This window comes from Lindgomyces ingoldianus (assembly GCF_010093535.1).
Source record: "Lindgomyces ingoldianus strain ATCC 200398 unplaced genomic scaffold BDR25scaffold_17, whole genome shotgun sequence".
Classification (NCBI taxonomy): Eukaryota; Fungi; Ascomycota; class Dothideomycetes; order Pleosporales; family Lindgomycetaceae; genus Lindgomyces; species Lindgomyces ingoldianus.
The window spans coordinates 906,124-931,494 of NW_022985178.1; the positions used below are offsets into that span (position 1 = coordinate 906,124).

At 48.4% G+C, this 25,371-nt stretch overlaps 9 protein-coding genes across 9 annotated transcripts; 8 read left to right on the forward strand and 1 right to left on the reverse strand.

The window, feature by feature from the left end:
• Positions 1-110: 110 nt before the first annotated feature.
• Positions 111-4,536, forward strand: BDR25DRAFT_334500 (uncharacterized protein). Its single transcript, XM_033692937.1, has 3 exons — positions 111-2,813; positions 2,865-3,574; positions 3,632-4,536. The coding sequence occupies exons 1-3, from the start codon at positions 568-570 to the stop codon at positions 4,357-4,359; spliced, it is 3,684 nt and encodes a 1,227-aa protein (XP_033547342.1). The 5' UTR covers positions 111-567; the 3' UTR covers positions 4,360-4,536.
• Positions 4,537-4,663: 127 nt separating this feature from the next.
• Positions 4,664-5,091, forward strand: BDR25DRAFT_174648 (uncharacterized protein; the record flags this gene model as incomplete). Its single annotated transcript, XM_033684163.1, has 2 exons — positions 4,664-4,919; positions 4,940-5,091. Coding segments are annotated over 2 exons (408 nt in total), but the record flags the coding sequence as incomplete, so codon positions are not given.
• Positions 5,092-10,256: 5,165 nt separating this feature from the next.
• Positions 10,257-12,932, forward strand: BDR25DRAFT_35287 (uncharacterized protein). The gene is made up of 4 exons (XM_033695071.1): positions 10,257-11,511; positions 11,560-12,147; positions 12,198-12,385; positions 12,454-12,932. Exons 1-4 carry the CDS (start codon positions 10,360-10,362, stop codon positions 12,914-12,916), a joined length of 2,391 nt encoding a protein of 796 aa, XP_033547344.1. The 5' UTR covers positions 10,257-10,359; the 3' UTR covers positions 12,917-12,932.
• Positions 12,933-13,781: 849 nt separating this feature from the next.
• On the forward strand, positions 13,782-15,536 carry BDR25DRAFT_226353 (amino acid transporter; the record flags this gene model as incomplete). Its single annotated transcript, XM_033685202.1, has 4 exons — positions 13,782-13,919; positions 13,999-14,214; positions 14,261-14,690; positions 14,746-15,536. 4 exons carry the CDS (start codon positions 13,782-13,784, stop codon positions 15,534-15,536), a joined length of 1,575 nt encoding a protein of 524 aa, XP_033547345.1.
• An 853-nt stretch (positions 15,537-16,389) lies between these two features.
• Positions 16,390-18,331, forward strand: BDR25DRAFT_262441 (uncharacterized protein). The gene is made up of 4 exons (XM_033686761.1): positions 16,390-16,872; positions 16,929-17,033; positions 17,087-17,454; positions 17,509-18,331. The coding sequence occupies exons 1-4, from the start codon at positions 16,657-16,659 to the stop codon at positions 18,134-18,136; spliced, it is 1,317 nt and encodes a 438-aa protein (XP_033547346.1). The 5' UTR covers positions 16,390-16,656; the 3' UTR covers positions 18,137-18,331.
• Positions 18,332-18,549: 218 nt separating this feature from the next.
• On the forward strand, positions 18,550-19,838 carry BDR25DRAFT_262445 (uncharacterized protein). Its single transcript, XM_033686762.1, has 3 exons — positions 18,550-19,055; positions 19,108-19,472; positions 19,604-19,838. Exons 1-3 carry the CDS (start codon positions 18,599-18,601, stop codon positions 19,661-19,663), a joined length of 882 nt encoding a protein of 293 aa, XP_033547347.1. The 5' UTR covers positions 18,550-18,598; the 3' UTR covers positions 19,664-19,838.
• A 100-nt stretch (positions 19,839-19,938) lies between these two features.
• Positions 19,939-20,354, forward strand: BDR25DRAFT_393954 (uncharacterized protein; the record flags this gene model as incomplete). The annotated part of the gene is made up of 2 exons (XM_033698284.1): positions 19,939-20,047; positions 20,098-20,354. Coding segments are annotated over 2 exons (176 nt in total), but the record flags the coding sequence as incomplete, so codon positions are not given.
• Positions 19,939-20,932, forward strand: BDR25DRAFT_287482 (Glyoxalase/Bleomycin resistance protein/Dihydroxybiphenyl dioxygenase; the record flags this gene model as incomplete). The annotated part of the gene is made up of 4 exons (XM_033688329.1): positions 19,939-20,047; positions 20,098-20,450; positions 20,507-20,814; positions 20,876-20,932. Exons 2-4 carry the CDS (start codon positions 20,219-20,221, stop codon positions 20,930-20,932), a joined length of 597 nt encoding a protein of 198 aa, XP_033547348.1. The 5' UTR covers positions 19,939-20,047; positions 20,098-20,218.
• Positions 20,933-22,785: 1,853 nt separating this feature from the next.
• Positions 22,786-23,941, reverse strand: BDR25DRAFT_325701 (uncharacterized protein; the record flags this gene model as incomplete). Its single annotated transcript, XM_033692228.1, has 5 exons — positions 22,786-22,884; positions 22,915-23,065; positions 23,096-23,415; positions 23,623-23,818; positions 23,898-23,941. The coding sequence occupies 5 exons, from the start codon at positions 23,939-23,941 to the stop codon at positions 22,786-22,788; spliced, it is 810 nt and encodes a 269-aa protein (XP_033547350.1).
• Positions 23,942-25,371: the final 1,430 nt, after the last annotated feature.

Sequence of the window (25,371 nt, forward strand, 5' to 3'; positions counted from 1 at the left end):
GGCGTGCCCCTCACCAGCCAACGCTCAGACCCTTACAAGGTCCCTGCTCCGATCTCCAACCGCGCTCCTGGGCATTCGACTCAGTGACTCCTACAACCTTCCTCGGCAGCTGGGCATCGTGAAATGGCCATCGCGATACCAGCCATATTCTACATCGTCGTCAGTTGCTCTTCATCACCACCAAGCTCTCGCTCCAACGTCGCCCGATGACTCTCTAATTCGGCTCATCGTGGCGCAGAGCGCTTCAGCTTTCAGTCGTGACTCATTTTCTCCACCAGCCTCCTGATAGAGGCTCACATTAACGAGGGAGTCATTTTCGCATCCTCTATTGGGGCAAGCCTGACTTTCTGTGCAGTGGTCTGAGGCTCAGACCCGTTTCGTAAGTTTGAGGTTGAAATATAAGGTGGTGGTGAATGCCAAAACCTTCCGTGCAGTTACATCCCGATTTTGAACTTTTATCTACTTAGTTGATTCCAACTTCTCTTTGTGATTGCCTCATACTTCTTTTTGAGAAATATCTTTCCTCTACTCTCTACACCAGGAAGCCGGAATTAATTGCTGAAGCTCATGGCGGCCACTGAAGAGACCTCATATTCAGGTCCTATAGCTACCAACTCATACGAAACAGCACTCGGAATCATTCCACCAATAGAGCAGTGCCAAGACGTTGACCTTTTGCGATCATTATACGACAAGGGGTATGGGAAATGGCCCCCACACGTCAACCTTATATATCCCTTCGTTGCACCAGAGTACCTCCCTAGAGCGAAAGCCCAAATCCAATCGAGGCTGAGGATCCCGCTCGAGGACCCGCTCGCCAGGACACCCTCCGTCCTCCTGAATAAGTCTGGACACTTCACTCATCGTTCTAATCACACAGTCTTTTTGTGTGAGCCTGATGAAATTGAAGCTAGCTCTATGGCCTTTCTTCGATCGAATGCCTTGGAGTCTCTGGGGCATACCCCAACCCCTTGTAATTTCCACCTTACTATCGGCCAATCTGAGGACCTCTCTGATTCGTCCCGGGAATTCCTGCTCAGCAAAGCTAGGCTACTCCCTTCTCTGGAGTTCCCGATTCAACACCTCGCGATTCTGATACGCGAACGTTCCTCTAGCAAGGACAGATCTTTCAATTCTATGAGGCTATGGGGCATAATTGATATTTCCGGAGATGAATCACCGACCCCTTCACCCTTTCCCGAATTCTGGCTTCAGCCAAGCCCACAAGAGGAGTCTGCTACAGGGTCAGAAGAAGAGAATGAGGAAGACGATTCCGATCAAACCACGCCGGCACCTTCATGCAGCCGTCAACCCCTTCCTGGGACTACCTACTATTTTGAATCGGAACTGGAAAAATGGCAACCGTGTTCGTCGATATTAGACAACGAAGCACTACCGGGAACCTTAACGATTTCAAGCTACAACGTATTGATCGATTCCGAGTATCCACCCGCTCGAGATAGAGATCCGCTGCTATTAAAAACTCTCCTTTCTACGTCGGCCTTGGCAGACATTCTAGTCCTGCAAGAAGTTTCTGACGATTTTCTCTCTTTCTTGCTTCATGATGAGGAGATCCAACATCGATTCCCCTTCACATCTCACGGCCCCCCTGCTCAAGCAGACATTGGCCCCTTACCGAGCCTGCGAAACATTGTCATCCTTAGCAAGTGGTCCTTCAGTTGGGTCTTCGTCCCTTTCCACCGAAGGCACAAAGGCGCAGTCGTAGCACAATTCAGCTCGATCGCTCTGCAGGGCTCATCCGAGACACTACCCTTAATCGTCGCGGGTGTGCATCTGACTTGCGGCTTGACTGATGGAGCTGTTGCCGCAAAGAAGGTTCAGCTTCAGAACTTGAAGAACTATCTTTCTCGAAATCATGCGTCAAACCCCTGGGTGATTGCGGGTGACTTCAATATCACGACTTCGACATACTCGATTGATACTGCCTTGAAAAGCAAGTCCATCTCGACGCAGACTGCCAAGACACTATCTTCGATGGAGACTTCGATGAACGAAGCTGGTTTGATTGATGCTTGGGCCGTAGCCCGGGTCGAAGCAGCCGATCTTGGTTATTTGGGTGAATTGGATGATTTATTTGAGGGAGAAGATGGCGCCACTTTCAATCCGAGGGAAAATGAACTTGCTGCAGCTACTTCTGGTACTTCAGTAAATCGTCCTCAGCGATACGACAGGATTCTTGTTCGCCCCCAAGGACTTCTCCGAATCAACAAATTCAACCAGTTTGGTTTCCCAGTCACCCAGGGAGGTAGTCACTGGGTTCCGAGCGATCACTGGGGAATTCGATGTTCTATGAAGGTGAACGCCGACTCGACGGAAAAGGGTGTCGACGATCTTAACATCCTCAAAAATTACCCTATTCACATCCAGCATGTAGTAGGAGCGCTCTCGGACGGTTCGGCGCTAACATCAGCACTATTAAACCACCAAATGTTTCCTACCGAAGACGAAATTCAATGTCGAAGAGAGGCTTTTGTACTCATTAAAACAGTCCTGCTAGGTTCCTCAGACGACGACAATACAAGCATGTCCGACATTCCTATGGTCATTGTCCCAGTTGGCTCATACGCTCTTGGGGTCTGGACTTTTGCATCCGATATCGACTGTCTTTGCATTGGATCCATAAGTTCCAAGACCTTCTTTAAGCTGGCTAGGCAACGCATTCATAGGGCAGAAGTCCAAGGTGTAAGACTAATGCGTCGCGTCGAAGCTCACACTGGAACCATGTATGAGCTGTCTGTCAACGGTGTCAGCATGGATTTGCAATACTGCCCAGCGGCGAGAATCGTGGAGAGGTTAGACGTTTTCTTACCAATACGCCCTCGAAATACTAACGGTTGTTGTAGATGGACGGAACTACCTAACCTTCATCAATCTGACCCTATCTTCAATCTGTCTATGCTCTCACTTCGGAAATTGAAGCCCTACCGAGACATCACATACATCCAGCGGACACTTCCTTCTATGACCACCTTCCGCTTGGCATATCGCTGCATAAAGCTGTGGGCCATTCAACGCGGGGTCTACTCTTCAAGATTTGGCTATTTAGGTGGCATCCATCTAACACTTATGCTTTCTTACCTTTGCAAGCGAATGGTCCACGATCTTGGATCTGTTACTTCTGCAGATCTTGTTTCAACGTTCTTCCATCACTATGCCATGTTTGATTGGAAGAATGATATGGTGTTTGATCCGTTCTTTCACAAGAGGAAGCCAAGATACCAGAGGAGCGTCAGAGAGCCGATGGTTGTCTTGGGTTTCAATTCCCCTAACGCCAATGTAGCACATACGTCGTCCATTCCTGGAGTGAACACTCTTATTAGGGAGTTTGGGATGGCCAGTCGTCGCCTAGCTGAAGATGGTATGACTTGGGAACAGTTTTTCAGGAAGGATTCGATTGCAGGTGCTCTCGACGAACGTCTTGCAGGGGTAGGAGAGTTTCTAAAATCCTACGACAGCTATGCAAAGATTGAAATCCAATACTGGGGACGGACGTTAGGGAAAGGGAAGGGACTTGTGGGTTGGGTTGAGTCTCGGTGCTTGCTTCTCGTTGTCGGTGAGTTGGATTTTCTCCTCCTACTTGGTTTCCTTAGGCACATTCTAAGCATCGCAGATATTGCTAAAGTGCTTCCTGGCTTTGAAGTCCGAATATGGCCTGCGAGATTTACGAACAGCAACGCTATAGATGCTGGGACCGATTATCAAGGGTGCTACCTCATCGGCCTTTCTAAAGGGGAAGGTATCGAGTGGAACGCCAGCAAAGAAGATCGGCAGACAGCAAAGCTTGCTCTGGAGAAGTCCCTCGAGAATTTCCAAAACAAATTGCAATCTGACGATAAATACTACGACCCAAGTTCCAGTTGGATTGGCGTTAGCCTCGTCCGACAAACTGATGTGAAGAACTTTCACTTGGATGATCGAGAATGGGGAGACTATGTTGCGGATATCGAAGAAGACTCTGACGACGAGGAAGATGGTGATGCCCTTGATGAGCTTGAAGAGGATGCACCCACCAAAAAGCTTCCGATCCGACCGGCTCCATCGCATTCATCCAAGCCTATCTCTTCAAGCAAGCTGCGACCAGCGTCCGACGTTTTGAATCGATTACGCTGGGATCCGAACCTAGATCCGAACGACTACATCGTTGGATATGAGGACCGATTCCTCGGTGCTAAAGAGACGACTCTTGAGAAATGGAAGACTGAGCAGACAGATGATGAATTCATTCCTCAACACCGAATCCTCTACTTCAAGAAAAGGACCGACGGGGTAGTAGTTTGGGAGAGGAGGACAAGGACTGATTTGATTTTTGGAAGTGGAGTTGGTGCGGGTGATTCATGATAAGAGGTTAACGCTTAGCATCCTATATTATTCCTAAGGGTACGGTACAACATCTCGGCATGGTAGGTGCGCGTGCAAAAGTAGTAAGCTGTGTGTAGAGTGGTTTCGGTAGTATTATTGGTGCTCTTGTCTTAACGCTATGTTCACGATGACATCAGTGATCGGGATGTTTTAAACATTATTCAGCACAAGATCCTGAGCGCTTATGGTCATATCCTCCCAGAAAATTTACACTTCTAGTTTTATTATCTCCCACTCCAACAGTGCTATCAAGAATGTCCGGTCTCGGAGGCCTCAACAAGACAGCCGGATCGTCATCACAGACATCCAATCCCAGCTCTTCTCTATCACAAACTCTGAACCCCTTGCAGAGTCAACAGAACATGTCTGCGATCTTGTCCGCCGAACTGAACGCCCCTACCCGGCAACCGACCCAATCCTTTCCCCTGAATACATGATTCACAGTCCCTCTCTGTCCATGGATCCAAGCATCCTGTACACTCTCGACAGCCCTGAAATCCGTTATAAAAGCCGTCTACAAAGAGCAATCCATCGAGAGCGTCCTCGGCATAATAGAAAGATATTATCTCGGAAATCCCCGGAATTTCAGGCGTAATTATGAACAACAAGGGTGAGGTTGTATACTGCTACCGAAAAATGCAACCCTGGATCTCTATCGAACCATGGAACCCCGGAAACGGCGGGATCTCCGTATGCACCATGCCCGGAGGCGTCAAAATGAGCGTGAATATCTCCCACGATGTCGTGTTCCCCGAAATGGCGCAGGAAGCCGTATACAAAGGCGCAGAAGTCCTTCTGCGTACTACAGACTACACCTCCCCTATCAAAAACCCCTAAGATATTACGAATCGGGCAAACGTATTTTGTAACTTGATGTACACGGTTAGTATCGCGCTTGCGGGGTTAGCTGGGACCTTGAGATTGATGGAAGAGGCGATATTCGTTTCCCCAGAATGTCAGGTTTTGAAAAGGGGGATGGGACGCCAGATGGAATTTTTGCATGTGAGGTGAGGGGGGGATAATATGAGGAGGGAGTGGGGGGTGGAGAATAATCTGTATCAGTTGGTCATCAGGGATTTGTTGCTGTTAATGGCGGGGCAAGGGATTGTCCGTATAGTTATATGAAGGATTTGATGGAGGGGCGGTATAGGTAGAGTGAAGATGAGGTTGTGGTGAAGGATGGGATGGGGTTTTGGTTTGGGAGGCCCGAAGGAGATTTTATTAATGACATATAGTAGGGTTCGGCTTCCTGAAGGGGCTCAGCACCATGGCTGAATATTTGGACAATGGTATAGCATGGTTTTGTCACAAAGGTAGGTCGAGGATAGAGGGGGCGTTAATTCGGTAGTGAGAGCCAAAGCTAGGTAGATTGGGCTACGGCGTAAGGTCTTAGGAGCGAGAGAGAGCCCCAAGATGAAAATTTAGCGAACAATGGCAATTAGGTGAAACATGCCATCACGTGCGATGCAGTACTTTGTGATGCATATACGCAAGATGATGTTTTGTTGGAGGATTATACGTCTGAAAAGCCGTTCTAACTTATTCGGGCGTCTGCGTTTGAGCCTTTCTTTCCTGTTAGCAATAGGGGGATAAGCGCGATGTACTTCAGAAGCAGGCGGCGGTAGGTAGAGGGTCTCCGCCTAGGTACGGATCTTAAACGTCTTGAGCGCGATATAATGGGAGCCTACTTCTTCAAGTGAATATTGAAACTATACAAGGAGCTGCTAAGGGAAAGCTCCCTTTTACATCGTAAACACACCTTCTCAAACCTGAATATGCTATTCTGGGGGTCCTTCCCGATTAGGCATAGGCTGTTCACCGCTAAGAAATTAGCTGGCCGACGCCGTGCCGAGTCGCGTCACGTCGCAGCAATACACCGTCTCACCTGCAACCTACTGCTCTTTATTGGAAATATGAGACATTGAGATGTACTGTTTCTCCGAGACCTGAAATTACACAAGAGAACGTCCTCATAGTTTGATCACTAAGTTGTTCCCGTGGCATGCTTGTCATCACAATGACAGGTATCTGAAGCCATTCCGCCGGCAACATGAGCTTGTTCAGGGGGTTGGATCCCCGCCTACCCAACGAACAATCATTAGCGTGGATAGTCTAGCTTCCACTCTTGGCATGTGCAAAGGCTTTGATGTTCATCCTCGAAGAATCGATGGTACTTTCATCCAAGTTTGTGTGGGAAACACCCCAGCCCAACGAACCTTTATCATCCATGAAGCATTAGTATCATTTCGATCTGAATTCTTCCAGGTATTGAATGGTAAATGGATAGTGTAACCAGGCCAAGTCACCATCTACTAGCATCTGTACCTCTCCATGTATCATGGCTGCACTAGAGGCTCGTCATCAATACAACACACTTCCGCTGCACCAACAACCAGTTCAGACATGATGTTTGATCGAATCATTAGCTTGCCAGATGGCAACCCTGGCACCTTCGGACTGTATATTACCATCCTCTACAACGATCGGATACCGTCGAAATCTAATGTACCCGACGAATACTCGGAGACCGATGAACTATGCAAGCTTTAAATTGTAGCCGAAAGACTATAGGACCTGAAAGCGAAGAATACTAGAGTAGATGCACTTGTCTCAGGATCGAGGGAGGGAGTGTTTCCCCGATTTCAGCGGGGTTCCTGAGGCTTCCTTCATTCAGACCATCTACCCGGAAGGGAGCCAGGCACGGTGTTTGCTCGTTGATATATACGCCGAGATGGGTCACTCATCTTGGCCGAACGGATCAGAGCAAGCGCAAACTCTACCCTGGGATGTTCTGTTTGATTAGTCGGTGCGTTTATTCGAACGGGGAGCGGCGCCTTCTGGTACCACGACGGCGGATTGCAGTTTATTGAATATCACGAGATTAAGAACTCGGAGGAAGCCCTGCCAGAGCGAACAGCTGCACAGACACTACTGGGATTCTCGAAGCGCGCGCCTCAGTTCGGTACCTCGTATATGCTGGAATAAAAAGCTTCTTGAATTATTCAACGCCTCCGTACGCTTCGTTCACACTTGGGTAACGACGACAGAAGACTAAACAGCAACCTAGCTAACTCCCAACTTCCTTTCTCGCTGGATGCCTCTCGCCTCTTCACAGTTTGCGTTCAATGTCTGAATATCAATGCGACACCCACCCACAATCGCATCCGAGCATTTTATTCCAAAGTAACAGGTTCTGTGGGAGAGCAGTAATTCCTACGAGAAATTGAAGCTTGTGCTGTTGCAAGCCATTTGGGCTTTTGTGCACGAATAACTAACCTCCTATATCGTTCCTCTATTTGAGCTCTTCCACAATGTATTTATTTACTCTCACCAAGAGCTACCTCTTGTCGGCAATCTAAGACCCGAGATACTCCGGTTTGTGAACTGTTAACGCTCGTTTCTGAGTCAGTGTCTTGCAATTAAAAGTCTCAGCCACACAGACACAGCGCCGGTGCCTGCATAAGACATACAACCATACTTCACTGGAGGCAAACATTACGGTCTCACAGGAAAATTTAAAGATTGGTGTTTGAGTCGGTGTCTATCACTTCATCGTCTCAGGCACTGTAAATAGGCCAAGCCATTATCTACTAGTGCCTGTACCTCTCTACGCATCATGGCTGTCCTAGAGGCTCGTCATCGATACAATACACTACCGCTGCACCAACAACCAGTTCAGACATGACGGTGATGCTCGGACAAGGTGTACGACTGAGCTAGAGTTAAAGCAAAATAACAAGATCTCGCGAGGAAGAAATAAATAAAGTTACTTAGTCCCTATCCGCTTCCAGAATCCAACTTGCAGAGCTGTCGCTCTTGGTCTTCCCATGCTCCTTTTACCTAGAAGCTATCTGCAATCCGCGTTCACGCTATAGCGTTACCGTACAATGTATGCCCACCGGAATCCTCGCGTTTACTTGCTAAAGTTTGTTAAGTACGCTCAACCCTTGATCTTCAGGGTTGTTGCACATGGGTACCACGGGTAGCCTTGGCAGGTTCATCAGTTCTCAATCGACGCGTATTCAATCACGCTTGGACCCAACATAGACCTGCTGTGGTTATAAGTCGTGACGTCAGAATAGGTGCGAGTCTCTGAAGTCGAAGTTGACGTTCGATGACATGCCGGAGCGGGAGTGATTGATTCTCGATTGGGAACCCTACACGATCCGGCTTTATCTTCAGCTCCTCCGCATGAACTCGTTTCTACTCTTCGAAGAATCTATGAATCTGATGTATTGGCTGGCTTGTGCCTCCTTGGTGAGTGTACCGACGATGTACCGACAAAGAATGTCCCCATTCGAGCCACGCTTGCTGAGGCAAGGGAAAGAAGCTTTCGTCCGACGTTTTAAGTGCGTTCGAGCGAATATATGAAGGCATTCCTCGGTCGAGCCCAGTTTGGGGTCACAAAGAAAATCTGGAAGTTGAGAGGGAGGACTATTCATGACCTATGGGCGCCGTGGGAAGCTTTCCGCTCGAATTTCTTGAGGATTCTCCTCTTAGGATGACCTAAGCATCTCTATGGAGGACGAGCCATACTCTTCCTGAGAGCAATTGCATACCTCAGCTACGGAGGTACACTTTTCAAAATTAGCCTTCTGTCTAGATAGGTGTTAACGCGCAATTCTCCCATTCATTTGGATTTCGCTCTAACCGTTCCACACAATCCAGGGTCAGCGCACAACCTTTACCGATCCAGTGTTCCTTGTCGACTATTGGCTCTCAACTCATGCCACGAGCTGTTGTTTCGGGGTTCTTATCGAACCGTTTCACTTCGGCCCCTTCTCAGCATGTGGTTTATTTCTTATTTATTCCAATTGCCTCAACCAGGGACTTCAACGGGGTTTCTGACACTCGGATATTTAGATATCCTTCCCAGCTGTATTACATTCGATTCGAACCAATCATCGGTGCCAATCCATGGCAATCTCCAATGTCTTTCCAAATGGTGTTGATCGAACCATGCCCATCCGAATGGCGACAAAATGAACGCTCATATAAGCGAGGAGAAAAGGACATTCTGGAGAGAAAGACATGCTACCGTGGACAAGAGTCTAAGATCTGTTGTGCTTCAGTCTTGTAAACTGGAGAAACCTCCACACTTACTGCTTGAGGCCTGTGGAATTTTCATTGAAGCCGAGGGGAGGCTGAGTAAGTTTGAAAGAGCCAAATCTATGGTTTCCTCTCCCCCAGGTTTGTTGTTGAAGCTGGTTCTAACGTTTCCGGTTGGCAACTAACGGCCCTTCATTGGTTGCAGCCTGAACGGGTTAGTGGCTTAGTCAACCAAGAAAGCCACCTGTTTCGCGTCCGTTTGGCGACCTTCCCTCAACTACACCTCACACTTCACCATCCTTTACAGTTCTTATAATCATGGCTCCATCCTGCGGGCGAACTCTTTCCGGAGGCGCATGCCTTTGGCCTTATCAGTTTCTCCGCTCTGCTGCGTGGCATATTTGTTTCACAGTCAATGCTGTAGATAGGCTCGTCGAGGCGCCGAAGTGTGGACACGCACTCGGTTTCGCATCCTCAGATCTTGCGTTTTAGCATCCCTCCGGCATTTTGCGCATTGACAATGCGACGCTCTTGCTACAGGCTAATCGTGAATACCTAGATTGATACTCCCCAGTTCTCGTCCCTCCAAATAGCCTTCCTGTCCACCGGTGTCTTTGGAGTCGCGACTCAAAGTCACAGAGGTACCTGGGCAGTTGCCTCTATGATTCTGCCATTTCTTTGCTCCGGTACTTCTTGTGTCGTTCCTTCGCTTCTGTGTCATCATTGTAGCGATCCATGGTTGTTGTCATAGCATCTCTATTTCGCTTGGAATACCTTCACGTAAAGGCGCTGGCTCGCTCATCCCTCTTAATGTCCTAATACGGAAATCTGCTATTCACCGACGAGCTCATCGAGACAGACGAGCTAGGATTCACTGATCGTCGTATTGACACTGGACAATTGCACCGGTTCACGGGCCATTTCGCAGACATGCTTCTCCCTGTACTCCTGAGCACTTCTTTCGGCCTGGCATCGGCGCGAATATATCCGTACATGTATGGAGTGCCGAGGTTTCCAGATACCGACATCAATCAAGTCGCAATAGTCCCTGATGTCACGGCAGTGGAAAATACCACGACCCCCTCCAACTCGACTCAGGCTCCTCCCCCATCCTCCGCCCCAACCGCTCCAGCGACACCCGGTCTTGCAGAGCCATGCGCTGTTGTCAGTAGCGCCATTGCAGCATTGCCATCTGGAGCTCGAAAGGTCGTCCCGGCAGAACTTGGGCTTATGTGCCTTCAGTCCGTTCCCCTCGACAAGGACGGAAATATAAAATTAATTGACGACCTCAAGCTCTATCTACAATGGCAGTCGAATTTGGCCTACCTCAAAAACCCACCCCCGGAGTACACGGAGGACCCGGTGGATGTGATTGGGGAAATGGAAAGCATGCAGAAACAACTCTCATCTGGCGGATACAGGAATGAGTACGACTTCCAGTTAGATCTCATGACGCTCTTCAATCGTGCATACGACAACCACTTGGCATGGCAACCAGACATTCTTGCTGGCGCAATGCAGTTCCAACGACTAGCCGGAACTGAACTTGTCTCTGTGTCTTCTGATGGCGTTGCTCTTCCAGAAATCTTTGCATATCGCGACTTTCAGCTAGCCCAGAATGATAGCTCGTTCAAGCCATCTCCTGTTAGGACGATCAATGGTCAAGGAGTGGAAGAATACCTTAAAACTGTTGCTCCACAAGCTGATTTCCATGATGCCGATACTCGATGGAACGCTCTATTCCCAAGCCAACCTCTCATCGCTTCAGGGTCGACTTTCCTGGGGTCCTTCCGATCTGGAAGATATACGGGACCTAACACGACCATGTCTTTTGCAAACGGAACCACTCGCTCCGTAATGAACGTTGCTGTCGTTTTTGCCAATTTTACTGGGGTCGATAGCGGGGAGAAGTTCTTCAGCAAGTTCTGCACAGGACCACAGCCTACCACAACGAGCACTGCCACATCCACCGCATCGAGTACTTCAACGGCAATGCCATCTCATACTGGCTATCCCAAGGCAATCATTATTCACCCTAACCTTTCTTTAGGAGGTTACTGGATCAATAACACTGGCTATGAAGTATGCATGCAAGGAGACATTACGTATCATTTTCTAACACTGCTTTAGGATGTGGCAGTTCTCAGCATCCCCAGCTATGAATCACCCGATGTGCAACTCTTCCAAAACATCATGCGCGACTTTATCAGGATGTCCGTTCAAGCCAAGAAGACGAAACTTATTTTCGATCTCCGTGGGAATGGTGGTGGGAATGCTATCCTCGGTTATGATTCCTTCAAACAGGTCTTCCCCCAGCGCGAGCAAGAACCGTTTGGCGCTACTCGGTATCGCGCCAATGCAGCTATGAACATCACGGGTCAAATGACAAGCGACTTCGACGCTGGGACAACCTATGTCCAAGGCAATGCAACCGCCTTCGCTGACAACTTCAACGGCACGACACCAAGCGACATTGTCCTGTTCACAGCCGGATTTAACTATCAACATCAGCTGGATATTAACCACCAGAAGATCGACTCGTGGGCGCAGATGTTTGGACCTGCGCAACATAATGGAGACTCGTTCACAAACACCATTCGGTATAATTTCAGTGACGAGCCGAGCTATACGTATCCCGGTTTTTCGGTCATCGGATTCCTGAATAATACGAACGAGACGAATACACCCCAGCCTTTCAAAGGCGAAAATATTGTCATGGTAAGTATTTCAATCAAACGAGGTTTTGCATTGATCCTAAACTTCCTCAGTTGCATGATGGCATGTGCTCCTCAACCTGCACCATCGTCTCCGAGTTATTGAAGAATCAAGGGGGCGTGCGAACCATCGCAGTTGGGGGACAGCCCAAATTCGGCCCGATGCAAGGTATCGGAGGTACCAAGGGCGCCCAGAACTTTCAATGGGACGATATACAAGTTCGGTCTCAAATTATCTTCTTGTGAGGGATACCCTAGCCTTGTCGATTTCGACCTGCATGTATTCAACTTTGAGCTGACTTCAAGGCAGTCTTGGCAGTCCCGAGCAACAAGCTGCATGGAATAAGACAGAGCTTGGCAAAACAGCGTTTGCGACACAGCTTTTCAGACGTTCCGCCTACTCAGGAGATCGTGCAGCTGGCGGTATCAACTTGCGAGACAACTTGCGCAAAGATGATGCATCGCAAACCCCACTCGAATTCATTTATGAGGCTGCAGACTGCAGGATGTGGTTCACAGCGCCGATGATTAACGATGTTACCGAGGTTTGGAAGGGTGTTGTGGATCGGATGTGGAGAAACACGAGTTGTGTGCAAGGCAGCACAGGTGATGCCAGCAGTGTATCCGCCGGAGGGCAGAACAAAAGCGGAAGTGTGCCACCACCGCCGCTGCAGAAGGGATCAGAGTCGGTCGCGCGCGAAACGGGACACTCTGCAGGGTCCCTCGGATGGAGTTTCATCGTCGCCGTTGGTGTATCTTTGTTATTCTTGTAGTAAGTTTGGATATCCCTCACGTGGTTATGGTTTCACGAATTATCAATTTTATTATCTTTCCCTTGATTTCGTTCGTCGTATTTGCCGATGCAAACTTTCACAATCACATGTGGGTTGTCAGCTCAGCGCACTGCAATTGGCTGTCATAGGTGAAGAAGCTGTGCTGTGGTCCCGAGAATGTGGGTTGGGCACGGAATCACAGGGGCGAGTATTCCTCCGTAGCCTAAATGGTTGCGCCATGCAGGTAAGATATCCTTGCCAGGAATTTGCGGACAGGCCACCGTCTGAGAAAGTTTGATTCAAAGCTATGAATAGGGCACAAGAGACGCTCGTTAGTTGTTAGTTGGTTTAACACTATCAATTCAGTCGATGAGAGGATGGTAGCCCTCAAAGACATTCTGGTTCAGTCCCTCGCGAGATTCGCGTGCCACTTTCGAGCCACGACCTTATCCCACTCACCGATCAGCCTCACCACCCAAGTTGTTGAAGTCTTGGAAGTAAAATATTGAAGGATCGATTTGTCGGACGACGTTGCAGGGTCGCTAAGACGGGTGGCGGAGAACCACCCGCAAGCGCGAGCTTGACATCCTGGCCGTGACAACCACACTAGGGTCTACCTAAAGGCTCGCGAAGTGCGCAAATTCCTTCAATAGCTGAGGGGCCCCGGATTGTCGGTACTACTCTCTTCCCTGTCTTTCTGTCATCCTGTCATCCCGTCCAACACCGGCACCCGTTCGTCCCGTCACATTCTCTTCTGGTCTGCAGGAGCCGATCTTTGTCTCTCACTGGAATTGAGAGGGATTTCGAGATGGCAGAATCCAATGGTAAAGCCGAAGCTCAAAGCTCTTCAATGGAATTCAATAAGATGAGATACAGCCTCGATGGTGTTGAAGAGGCGGAAGGCCAGGACGATGAGTACTCCAGGGCAAATCCGGCGAGGCCGGGGTTTACCAAGTTTGACCAGAAGGATATGTGGAGGATGGGCAAGTTGCAAGAATTGAAGGTTGGTCTTCTCTAATGCAAAGACAGAGTCGCCGCATTGCCCTCACTCCTCCAACAATGCACACATTGACCCAACGTAGAGGAACTATCGTCCGCTGTCTGCGCTGAGTTTTGCCGTCGTCCTCACAGCCGTGTGGGAGTTTCTTCTCATCGCCAACACCCAGGGTCTTGTCGATGGAGGTGTTGCTGGAGTCTTCTGGTCATATATCTGGACATTCATCGGCTTTGGCTTCGTTGAGCTGAGCCTGGCGGAGATGGCTTCAATGGCCCCTATTTCGGGCGGGCAATATCATTGGGTAAGTTCCTATAGCCTCTTCTAACACTCTCCTAATATCAAGGCAGGTTTCCGAGTTTGCGCCTCCAAAATTCCAGCAGTTTCTCTCCTACATGGTGGGCTGGATGTCGACGCTTTCATGGCAAGCAGGCAATGCTTCAGGGTCGTACTTAACTGGCACTATCGTTCAGGCTCTTCTCGTCGTCAACTATCCTACTTATGAGCCTCAGAGGTGGCAGGGTACGCTTCTGGTATTTGCGATGGTATTGGTACTTTTCATTGTCAACATCTGGGGTGCCCAGATCTGGCCTAGGATTCAGAATGGGCTATTAATCCTCCATGTGCTCGCCTTCCTCGCAGTTATCATCACGCTCTGGGTCATGGCTCCTCATCGGAGTGCAAAATCGGTCTTTACAGAATTCACAAATATGGGAGGCTGGTCAACCATGGGGCTGAGCCTTATGGTTGGTCAGATTACGGCTATCTATTCTATGTTAGGTGAGCACCACTTCAGATGCGTACGTTAATTTTATCGGCTAACGAGCAAAACAAGGATCGGACGCTACCGCACATATGGCTGAGGAAGTCCGCGATGCAGGCCGCTACGTGCCGATTTCTCTGTTCTGGTCTTATGTCGGCAATGGTATCATGGCAATCATCTTCCTCATCACATACCTCTTCAGTATCGACGACGTTGAAGCCGCACTAGATGATCCGACGACCTATCCTTTCATCTACGTCTTCAAATCCGCCGTGAGTACGGCCGGTGTCAATGCCCTTACTATCATCGTCCTCATTCTCGTCATTGCCGCAAACATATCATTCAATGCATCCACGGCTCGTCAAACTTTCGCTTTCGCGCGCGACAGAGGCTTGCCATTCAGCAAGTGGATCGGTCATGTCGATGCCGGAAAAGAGATTCCCGCCAACGCGATCATCTTGACATGCGTTTTTACTATGCTCCTTTCACTTATCAACATTGGGTCGACGACCGCCTTCAACGCTATTATATCACTGCAGGTCGTCGCACTCATGACAACGTATACCGTATCTATAGGCTGCGTGTTGTACCGTCGTATCACACATCCTGACCTTATCCCAACCGCCCGCTGGAGCTTAGGCAAATGGGGTGTGCCGGTAAATTGCCTTGGTCTTGCGTATGTCTCTTTCGTCTTCTTCTGGTCTTTTTGGCCGAACGAAACGCCTGTTGCATTGGACACCTTCAACTGGGCTGTGGTAATGTACGTGGGAGTTTTAGTTCTGAGTCTTCTTATGTATATTTTCCAAGGGAGAAAGGTGTACAATGGCCCGGTTACGGAGATAAGGGCTTCCAGACTAGATTAAGGGGGTTGAAAGGGCGACGAAAACTTATATACCAGCCTCAATAATATATCGTAGATAGGAAGGAATTGTGGTAGTTTGTGCATGAAGAATAATCTTCGAGAAAGAGTGTATACACAGCCTTGTTGTACGCATTAGAATCGCCTTCAGGCCGGATGAGTATGAGACGTTTTAGGACATCGCTAATAGCAACCATCGTTCGATGTTGCCCAACGCCATGGCTCCTCGGCGCTGGCGTTCGTGAAAGCAGCCGCCAGGCCGCGCACGTTCTCGGGGATGGAACGAGGCTGGAAAACGACTTTGACCGAACGCCTAAGCGCGTAGGGTGTCCGAAGTCCGGCGCTTCCCTGAAATGGCGCAATCACAGCGCTCGAGTGGATGACTAGCGGGTGATCCTCGTCGGATGCACGAACACGACTGCCGTCTGCTGAGTGGATTTGCCGAATCCTTACGATCCCTAATTTGAACTTAATGAAGGATAGTATTGGAGGGAAATGGGAAGGCTGCATGAAGCGAGGGGTGCAGGGAGCGCATCCTGCATGACAATTTGGACCTCCGCATTGGGACGCTATTTCAAGCCACTAATTGTTGGAGAATTGGGTCCGAGGAGAGCAACAGAGAGGCCTGAAGATTGTCGCTGGCCTTTGTGCAAGAATAACAAGAATAGAGTAGTTGGTGCAACTGTAGTACAAAAGGTCAGCTTCCTCTCCGGGACTCGATCCTCGGCACCTAATTGCTTACGACAGTGCAGCACACGGACACCCCTCAAGGACTGGCCTGCTGACGGTTGATAACGTCCAGCCTACTGGAACGGGCCGGGCCAATCCTTTACGAACTTCGCACATCCTTCTGTGCTCCGACAAACAGGAGCGCGATCTGAGGGCTCCAATCCAACTGACTTGCCGGGCGCACAAGAATTATCGGTGTGCAACAACGTGTCGAGGGAACACGAATTTCTTGTGAAGCACTGTTAAAAAGACATGGTTTCGCATTAGCCCTATTTCTCCATTCTTAGCCCACTGTTCAAACCGCCGATGTCGTGCCCTCTTTAATTCGATCCCTCCCGTCGCTCCGCCCTTCCCGCACTGACTAGCCTCGAGAGGACAGTTGTAGATGAGTGTTCATGGCAGATGCTGAGGCTACTCCAACGCCGACCGGACTGCCTCCGGGCATATCGAAACCTCTGGCGGGTATCAGCAGTACAGATCAAAGCGGACTCATTGCGATTTTGACGGGGTTTGCGTTGGGATTGGTGTTGCTTTCGATTGCTGTGAGGATATTCGTAAGGCGTGGTCTTGGCGTGTATCGAGTCGATGATTATACCTTCTTTGCTGCATCGGTGAGTCCGCTCCTGTGCTCTTAGACCTAAAGCCGTACAAGCCTAACCCATGGTAGATATTCGCCATCGTGCAAGCATCGCTGGTGTTCCGGGAGCTGCAACAAGGGTTGGGGAAACTCGAAGAGAACATCAATCCATCGCATATTCCCACGATTGAGAAGGTACGATCCTCTACTCTGGTAATGGCAGTAGTTGCGATACTAAGGCTCTACAGCTTTCGTTCGTCGCAGATCTCTTCTACATCACCACTTTATTCCTCTCGAAATGCTCGACCTCTTTCCTCTTCCTCTACTTAACCCCTGGCCGAGCGCACATGCGTGCCATATGGCTTGCAATTGCAGCTTCAGTGACGTGGCTTGTATCATCTATCATGCTTGAGGCGATTCGGTGTCACCCAAATCGACCGTGGACAGACGATATGGCGACTTGCACAAACTCTTTTGCCAGATGGGCGTTTATTGCGAGCTTCGACACGCTGATTGAAATCGGCATTGTATCGCTTTCAGTATACATAGTCTGGGGACTCCAGATGTCTTTCGGAAGCAAAATGATCGTAGTAGGGGCATTTTCGTGTCGAATACCGTAAGCAACCCCTTAACAAATACCCCCTGTCTGCACCTCTTTTAACAAATCCAGAAACATCGCCTTCTCCCTCACCCGTCTCGTATTCCTCAATCGCCCCTTCGAACCCGCCACATCCCACCTCTGGGATTCCCGGGTCGTATCTGCCACCCAACTCGCCATCGGCTATAGCATCATAGCCTCCATTATCCCGTACCTAAAACCGTTCATGATGGCGTACGAACGCCCAGAAACCTCGCGTGCGTCGCACTACCCCTCTGGCCGCTCCGGTGGCTCTTCAAACTTCAAACTCTCGGCTCTGACATCTAAAAGCTCTGGAACGGCTACCACTACGCTGGCCACTGTGGATATCGAAGATGATCCCGGGTTTCTCAAGGAAAATCGAAGCCCAGGAGACAACGGACGCCGGAGATCAACGCTGAGATTGGGCAGATTAAGGCCGGAGATTACCGGGTACGAAGCCAGAGCTAGTGCCGTAGATAATAAAGAGGAGAAGGATCGGAAGAGCGATCAAGCCAGTGATGATTCCCAGATGATGATTATTAAGAAAGGGGTGGAATGGAGTGTGCAGTTTGATCCGCGAAGGAGTAGGGAGAGGGGTGAGAGCTTCTCGAGGCCAGAGGGCAGTCGAGGGCCAACACCTGGGGATGAGGAAATTTTGCCTGTGAGACAGGATGTATGATGCCGTTGCACAGGTAAATACCAAAGCAACTAACGACAGGTAGCATTAGCATGGATGCGGAGTTATGAATTCAACTTCTCTTTTTGATGATACGTAATTGTACATTAGGCATGGGATTTTGGGACCCTTGATGGAATTAAGCTTCATCAAAGTTGGGGGGTAAAGAAAAGCCGTTGTGGGATCAACATCTAAACGGCAATACAACCTACCATACGTATTAAGGATAGTAAGCAGCAGAGTCAGCACTTCATGTCTTTTCGTTTCAGCAGCCGTTCTAACTTGAGGCGGAGTAACCTTGGGGAGGTCAGATCACGTGCGGGTAAAACCGAATACGGCTTAGCGTGTGGCCACCTCGCTCACTGACGTAACACAAGTATGGCGTAGTCAGGCTGCATTGAACGAACCAACTACTCCACAACTCAGGCCTTACACCTCATTATCATACCTAAAGATATAGCCGTCATGGCGGCGGAAAGATTGCGTGCTCTTCGCCTGCGTTCTATTCCTCCAACTACCCCTTCCCCAGCATTAAACCCGCCACAAGTCACAGAAGATCAGCAGACAATAGGAAAAAATACTTCCCCAATGACCGAGGACCCTTTTGTGCCTTCTTATGCAGACGTGCGAGTTGTCCGCGCGATGCTAGCTCGTTTGTACCTTCCACTAGAGCTCGTGCTGGACATCTTAGAGCGAGCCCGCTATTGGCCAGAAGAGTCGTTTCACTCAGAGCGTGCGGTCACAGTGGAAGGGCGTTGGGGTTCAAGAGTGTACGATGCGAAAATATGCGTTCTTGCTCACGTCTTCGGTGAGAACATGAAGAAGATGCTTGGCGGGGAGAAAGAAGAGAATGTGAAGATTAGAGAAGTGGAGTTCGAGATGCAGAGTCATGATCAAGGCTGGACAAGTGCGGGCACAGCAGGTAAGTTTACCTTTGGTCTTCATAGACCAGTGTGTGTTGACATAGGTCTAAGGAACTTTTAACACGTCTTCCTGGTTTGAGACTTTGATTCTTCGGGATGGGGCGGGAGTAGCTGGGGCCACGCCACCCGTGCCGATGAGCAACTGCAGATCAACTGAATTCCAGCGTTCCTTAGAAGGAACAGGATGGGATATCATCCCACGCCCTTCCACAGTGCCAGGTGGCCCCGCGCAAGACGATGACGGTGGACTAACGTGGTACCTTCAAGGCAACCGTGTTGCGCACCACCATCGAACGACCTACAAGGTCGTATGGGGGGAGTCAAGATTCGAAGGAAATGAAGGGGCTGGAGGAGGCGAGGGCTTCTTGGAGTCATTGAAGGAGGGTGACTGGATCGCTGTCATTGCAAGGGCTAAGGTGAGTTTGCGACAATTTATTCAGTGGGTCCATTAGCAGCAACTCGACAAGACCATTCAGCGCTAAATGAGTCCTTTCACCTCTTGTTTATCCTTAAGCTTAGCTTCTGAATTTATGCTGACGAATTCCAGTACCCTGGGTGGTCGAATGATGCGGCAAGCGTAAAAGTTACCGTTAGATATGGATTCTAATATTGGGAAGCCAGCAACACTCCAAACTCTGGAATTTTGGCAAGCAGTCGGACTATCACGGGGTAACCTAGTGGGGACGGTGACCTTTTAATCCTGTTTCTTTATTTCGCATCTTAAGCCTCTCCTGGTTTCGTGCCTATTCATACCCTTATTTGTAATTTCTCAAGGCTTCCTCACAGGGCTTCCCTTTCTGTGACAATTGATGGATCCCCGATCCAATGAAAGCGAATCGGAACACTTTCTCCGAGGCGTCGATCATCTAGCAACCCCACTATCATGCCCCACATTCTCAAACTTACCCCAACTTCGACTGTTCCTGCATGAAACTCTTCTCCAAATCGCCTTACACTGTCGATGCTGCGACGGAAATCTTCTCTATCTAAGGCATCACAACCCCACCACTATTTTCCAGGTTTTAAACTAAACGAATTTAGATCTATCCTTGCACAAGCACTAATCAACCCGAAGATCGAGCTCTCGACGCCCTTCCCTACCCTCTGAACTACCACATATCCCGCTCCAATTAACCCATATCCCGGGAATCGGGCCACCAGCATGTTGAAACCTAATTCCGTATCTGGTCCTTTTGCCCCCGGCAAACACATTATCCCACCACCTCGTTCTGTTTCTCCAGCCACGGCGGAATACCGGCTCAATCACCTTATGCTGAGGATAAAGGACCCGGAAAAGAGTCTGAGGTTTTATAACGATTGTTTTGGATTGCATACTGTGTTTGTATTTAATGCGGGGCCGTGGACAATTTATTACTTGGGACCGAGGGAGGTTGGTGAGTTCTCCTCTATCACACCCTTGGGATAAGCGATGATGTTGATAGTTCCCTAGGAATGGCAAATCTCGGTACAAGCAAAGGGCTTCTGGAGCTCTACCACATACCTGCCGACTCGAACACGCCATACAACAACGGGAACGATTACTTGAAAGGTGGGATTGGATTCGGCCATATCGGATTCACAGTACCTGATGTCGCAGAGACGCTGAATAGAGTTGAGGATTTTGGGTACAAGATTATTAAGCCGCTCGATGAGGCCAAGGTGGGACAGATGGGTTTGCCAGAGGAAATTAAGGAGGAAGAAGTGGTGCAGGGGTATCAACATGTGTTTCGGCAGCTGGCGTTTGTGCAGGATCCCGATGTAAGTGTCCTTCTGATTGAGGTTGACCTTGGAGAATGAAGAAGACGCTAATGATGCGTAGGGTTATTGGGTTGAGGTTGTGCCTCAGGTCGTGAAGGCACCAGCAAGCGATACATAGAGAAGAATTCCGACAGAGCTTAAGTTGAATGCGTAATGGTGATTATGATTGCAATTCACTCTCCAGTGACTTCCGCGGCTACATCAGAAAGTAGAACGTCATCGTAGAATCAACCCATACTCAAGATTCAATTTACGATAACGTACAACCTAACAACTATGAAGAGAACTTAATCGTACGTTGATAAAATATCATGACAGATCAGGGAAACCTAACAGACAATGGAATATACGCGATGTGCCTCCTGCTAGTAAGGCTGCTCTCGACTCCTTGTCGATTCCTGTGTATATCACTGGAGCGTACATTGACATGAATTAGCGTCGAGGTTTTCTCCCGACTTGAAACTACAAACAACTACACCGATCATAATTAAAAGCAAAAAATAATTATCTTCTCTGAACTCGTACCCACTAAATCCATGAAATGACGGAAAATCTATGGTGCCGGAAAATGTAAGGGGTGCTTTGACTTTAAGTGACTCGAACTCTACGAACACTTTAAGCTTTAAATTAAATTATGTGATGTTGCTACCTTCGGACGTTTAAGACCTTTCTAACCTATAAATTCCATTCGCATCGTCGCTTTCTCGCTAATTCGCTTAGAGACTTCTTTTCTGGCAATACAATCTCCATGCACTAAGCACTAACATCAAGCTTTTAACACTTACAATACAGGTATAAAGGGTTTATCCAAGCCTTAGACCCTTATAGCGTTAATAATAATAGGGAGTTATTATCAGCTTTGTGCCTGCTATCGCGCGTGGGTTCATATAAGGCCGCCACCCTAGTCGGTAGCTCTAGTTAAAGATATTACTAATCCTAGCTAATTCAAAGCGACCCGCTTATCCTACGTAGTCATCACGGTGTAATTTACTTTTATCATTAGTAACGCTAAGATTATAGCTGTTAGGCGTTATGGCTATGCTTACGCTTAGAATATAAGGATCGACTCCGAAGCAGCAGTAGCGTGGCAGTAAATAGTTAGCCACACTCATTAGCCACAGTGATAACTAAATACGCAGTCTCTATCCTTTAGCAAGCAGAGCAAACTATTCACTGCAAGGGCCTATCAAGAGTGGATTAATCGTCCTCCGTGCCAGCGTGATCTAGGCGTTCGTCTGCATTTGGCCAAACTCAAGTAGCAAATATTTAACACGTACAGTGGAGCTCTAATCCTGCACGTTGACATCTTGTGACTTGATTCAAAGCTTCACTGTGGCAAATCTGCAAACTGTATATTCGTGCTGATCCTCGGCCCTGTATGAAATATAGAGAAAAATATAATATACTAAGTAACTGATCATGATATAAATGTTCTAGCCTTAGAATGTGTTAAGCTTGTTAAGCTTAACTCTGCATATCCATACCCTTCTAGTTCCAACACTACAACCAATCATTTTCTCTGATACCCCCGGGCATAATGGTCGATACTCTGAGGGTAACCGTACTAGGTTTTCTGAATTATATGTTATCCACACGCCATCTACACTTAAGTCTAGGTCATGATATTAAGGACTCTGAAGTTTCGAATGGGATAGGTGTCTCGAACCTAATAGAGTGCTGGTTTTAATAGTACTAATATGCGTTCGAATATATGAGTCAGTGATGTCATATGAGATGCGGAAGAGTGCCTCGCTAATGATGAGTGTTTGAAGGTACTTGCCACTGCTCGCATCCCAGATCTTGACCGTCTTGTCGTACGACGCCGACGCTAGCCAGGTCGAGTCGTGGGAGAAGGCTACTCTCCATTGCTGCTTTGTGGTACATGATGAATTAATAGGCATCATGAACAAGCTCAGTGAATAAAGTTGCGTCTCCTCTTCCCTTAGTTTCGTCAGTATAGAATCAATCTAACTAAAATGCTTGTTGCGGACATGCCTGAACCAGCGACCGTAGTTTCGCCATTGAGGCTACGCCTTTTAGCACACTTTTGCAAAGACTAAGAGCTTCTAGCTAGAAAATATACTTATCTCTTAGAAACACATCAATAACGCCTCTGTCTAGCAGATCTTTGGCATGGCTCGCTAAAGACACAGCATTTGAGTCACAAAAATAATCGACCCAGTAGATACATGAGTAGCGCGACGTTGCTATTAGATCAGAATATGGCTGTTTAAAGTCATTGACAGGATACCTTGGCGCTTTTAAGTTGTACATGTCTTACTGCAGGGTTCTAGACATTATTTCGAGTGACCTAGCAACAATAGCGCTATAAACATCCTCCCTTCTAGATGGGAACACTTCTTTAGCCGCCTGAGCAAGGAGGAAGTCCTTGGCTGATTGATGTACAAAGTATATGGTATCTTCTCGCAGGATGAGTAACGAGCCCCAGAGGCCAATAATCTCGTGCAACTCTTTGTTGTTAGTTATTTCTCCCAGCTGTTTGATAAGCGTCACGAGCTCCTTCAGCGTGATTAGCCGGTACACGAGCCCGATCGACACCAACACCTGCTTGCAGAGGTTTGCATTGTCTGACTTGCTAATCTACTGCATCATCTGCTCATACAGAGAGTCCAGTCCAGGCGGTAACAAGTTGAGCCTCTTAAGCACGTTTTGTTTCGCCGTCATTTCGAGCTTTTGACACACCACTGCTACCCAACGAAAGGTGTTGTTTACATTTAACGCCAAATGCTCTAACGCAAAGCCTTAGGTTTGCTTGTTGTACTTCTTCTGTTGCACCAGCTAAGACACCTTTTGCTTAATAAATGTCTGTACAGCTGTTGACACAGACTCTGCATTCACCTTCAGGCTCAGCCTTACCTTGTGGTTTGCCCGCTCTAGCTGTTCTTCAATGTTTGGCCAGTTGCCGCTTGAGACAGCCCACTTGACGCAAGAAAACACAGATGAATTCTTTGCAACAAAGTTAAGTAGTTTTAGTAAGTTTTGTCTAGCGCGTTAATAATCAGGTATGTAGCAGTTAAGCTTAGGTCCCGCAGCATGTCTGTAAAGATCTTAGTCAGAGCAACCTAAGCATTTGCATTCTTAAACGTGGTTTTGCCTGCGTGATCATGCTTCCTCCAAACACAAGAGACAAGTGACAGCTGCTGGCTAACCAGCAAGAACAACAGCCCTTTTAGTACAGTTGTTGCAGCGTTAATGCGTGAGCCAGTGGTCTAGCAGGAGAAGTAGGACACAAGTCCTGTCTTAGCTATTAACTTCTGTAGCTTGTCAATAATGCCGTAGAACAGTATTGTCTTGCCCTTGCTAGGATCACCGTTAATCTATAGCAGCTGGCTCTGCGGGTCATTGTACCATTGCTGGAAGTGGATGTTGTTAAGGACTCAGCAATACAAGTCTTTTAGCAGTCCCCCCTTTGTATCTTTAGTGCGCTTCTTGTTGTCACGCAGATCAGTACTGTGAATGTCTTAAAAGCATCTTTCCAGCTTATGGATCCTGTCTATAAGACGCCTAAACACGCCCGCTGCCCCTTCGCCATACACCAGCACTAGGTCAACCTCAGATATTCCGAGCAGCTAGTACGCTCCATCTTCTTGGCCTTTAGTCTCCCGGTGTTCTTTCCAGCGCAGCCGCTCGTTGACGCGGAACTAGGAAAGAGGGGCCCCTTCAAGTACAGCACATAGGATGCTTGTGATTTTATAGATCCATAACTTTAGCGATATCTTGTTACTAAGCTTCTTCCATTCTCGAGAGAAGATCTTTACTGAGCTAGGTGCAAGAAGCTCTTGGAGGTCCAACTGCGGGTGAATCATGGACTAGACCTAAAAGCAGGCTCCCAAGTGCACTCGGTAAGCATAGCGTCGGCTTTCCTCTTCCTTGTAGAGAAATCTGATAGATAGACATAGCATTTGGTCGCGTTTTGGTACCAGCGAAACATAGACCGGATAGCGTGGGAGAACTCAGCCTTGTCCGCCATATTAATGCAACACGTGTCGATCCAGAAGTATTGCAATCCATCTTAGCGTGCTTTTTCTTCGCAGAAGAGGACCTTATAGCCAGGCTTGTCCTTGTCAGCGCTACTTGCAAGGTCTTCGAAAGTCACCTCATCCTCGTCAGGCCCCACATATGAGAAAGTATTGCATAAGGGGGGGCATTATTTCCTCGTCGACTAAAACCGAGCCTGCCATCATCACTGTATGTCAAAAGGGGCATCGTTTCGTGAGGATATGCGGTGGACCTATGCGGGAGGAACGAAGCAGAGAAGGCTCAGCGTGGTAGTCCTGAAATCGTGGCAGAAGGACAAAGCCACTTAGCCCAGTCTGAGTAGAAGAAGTGGGCCTCTCTGAATATGGCCTAGCCACATTCGCGCTCTAACTGAAGTGACTTTACCTCAACCCCCTTCCGATCAGAAACCAAATAAGTGCAAAACAAGGTCCCACCGTCCCACGACACGCCATCCGCGAATGATACTCATACTCTTGGCCACTACTTGTATCTTACGAATACCCTACCCTGAGTAAGCCATGTCGTTTTCGAGAAACT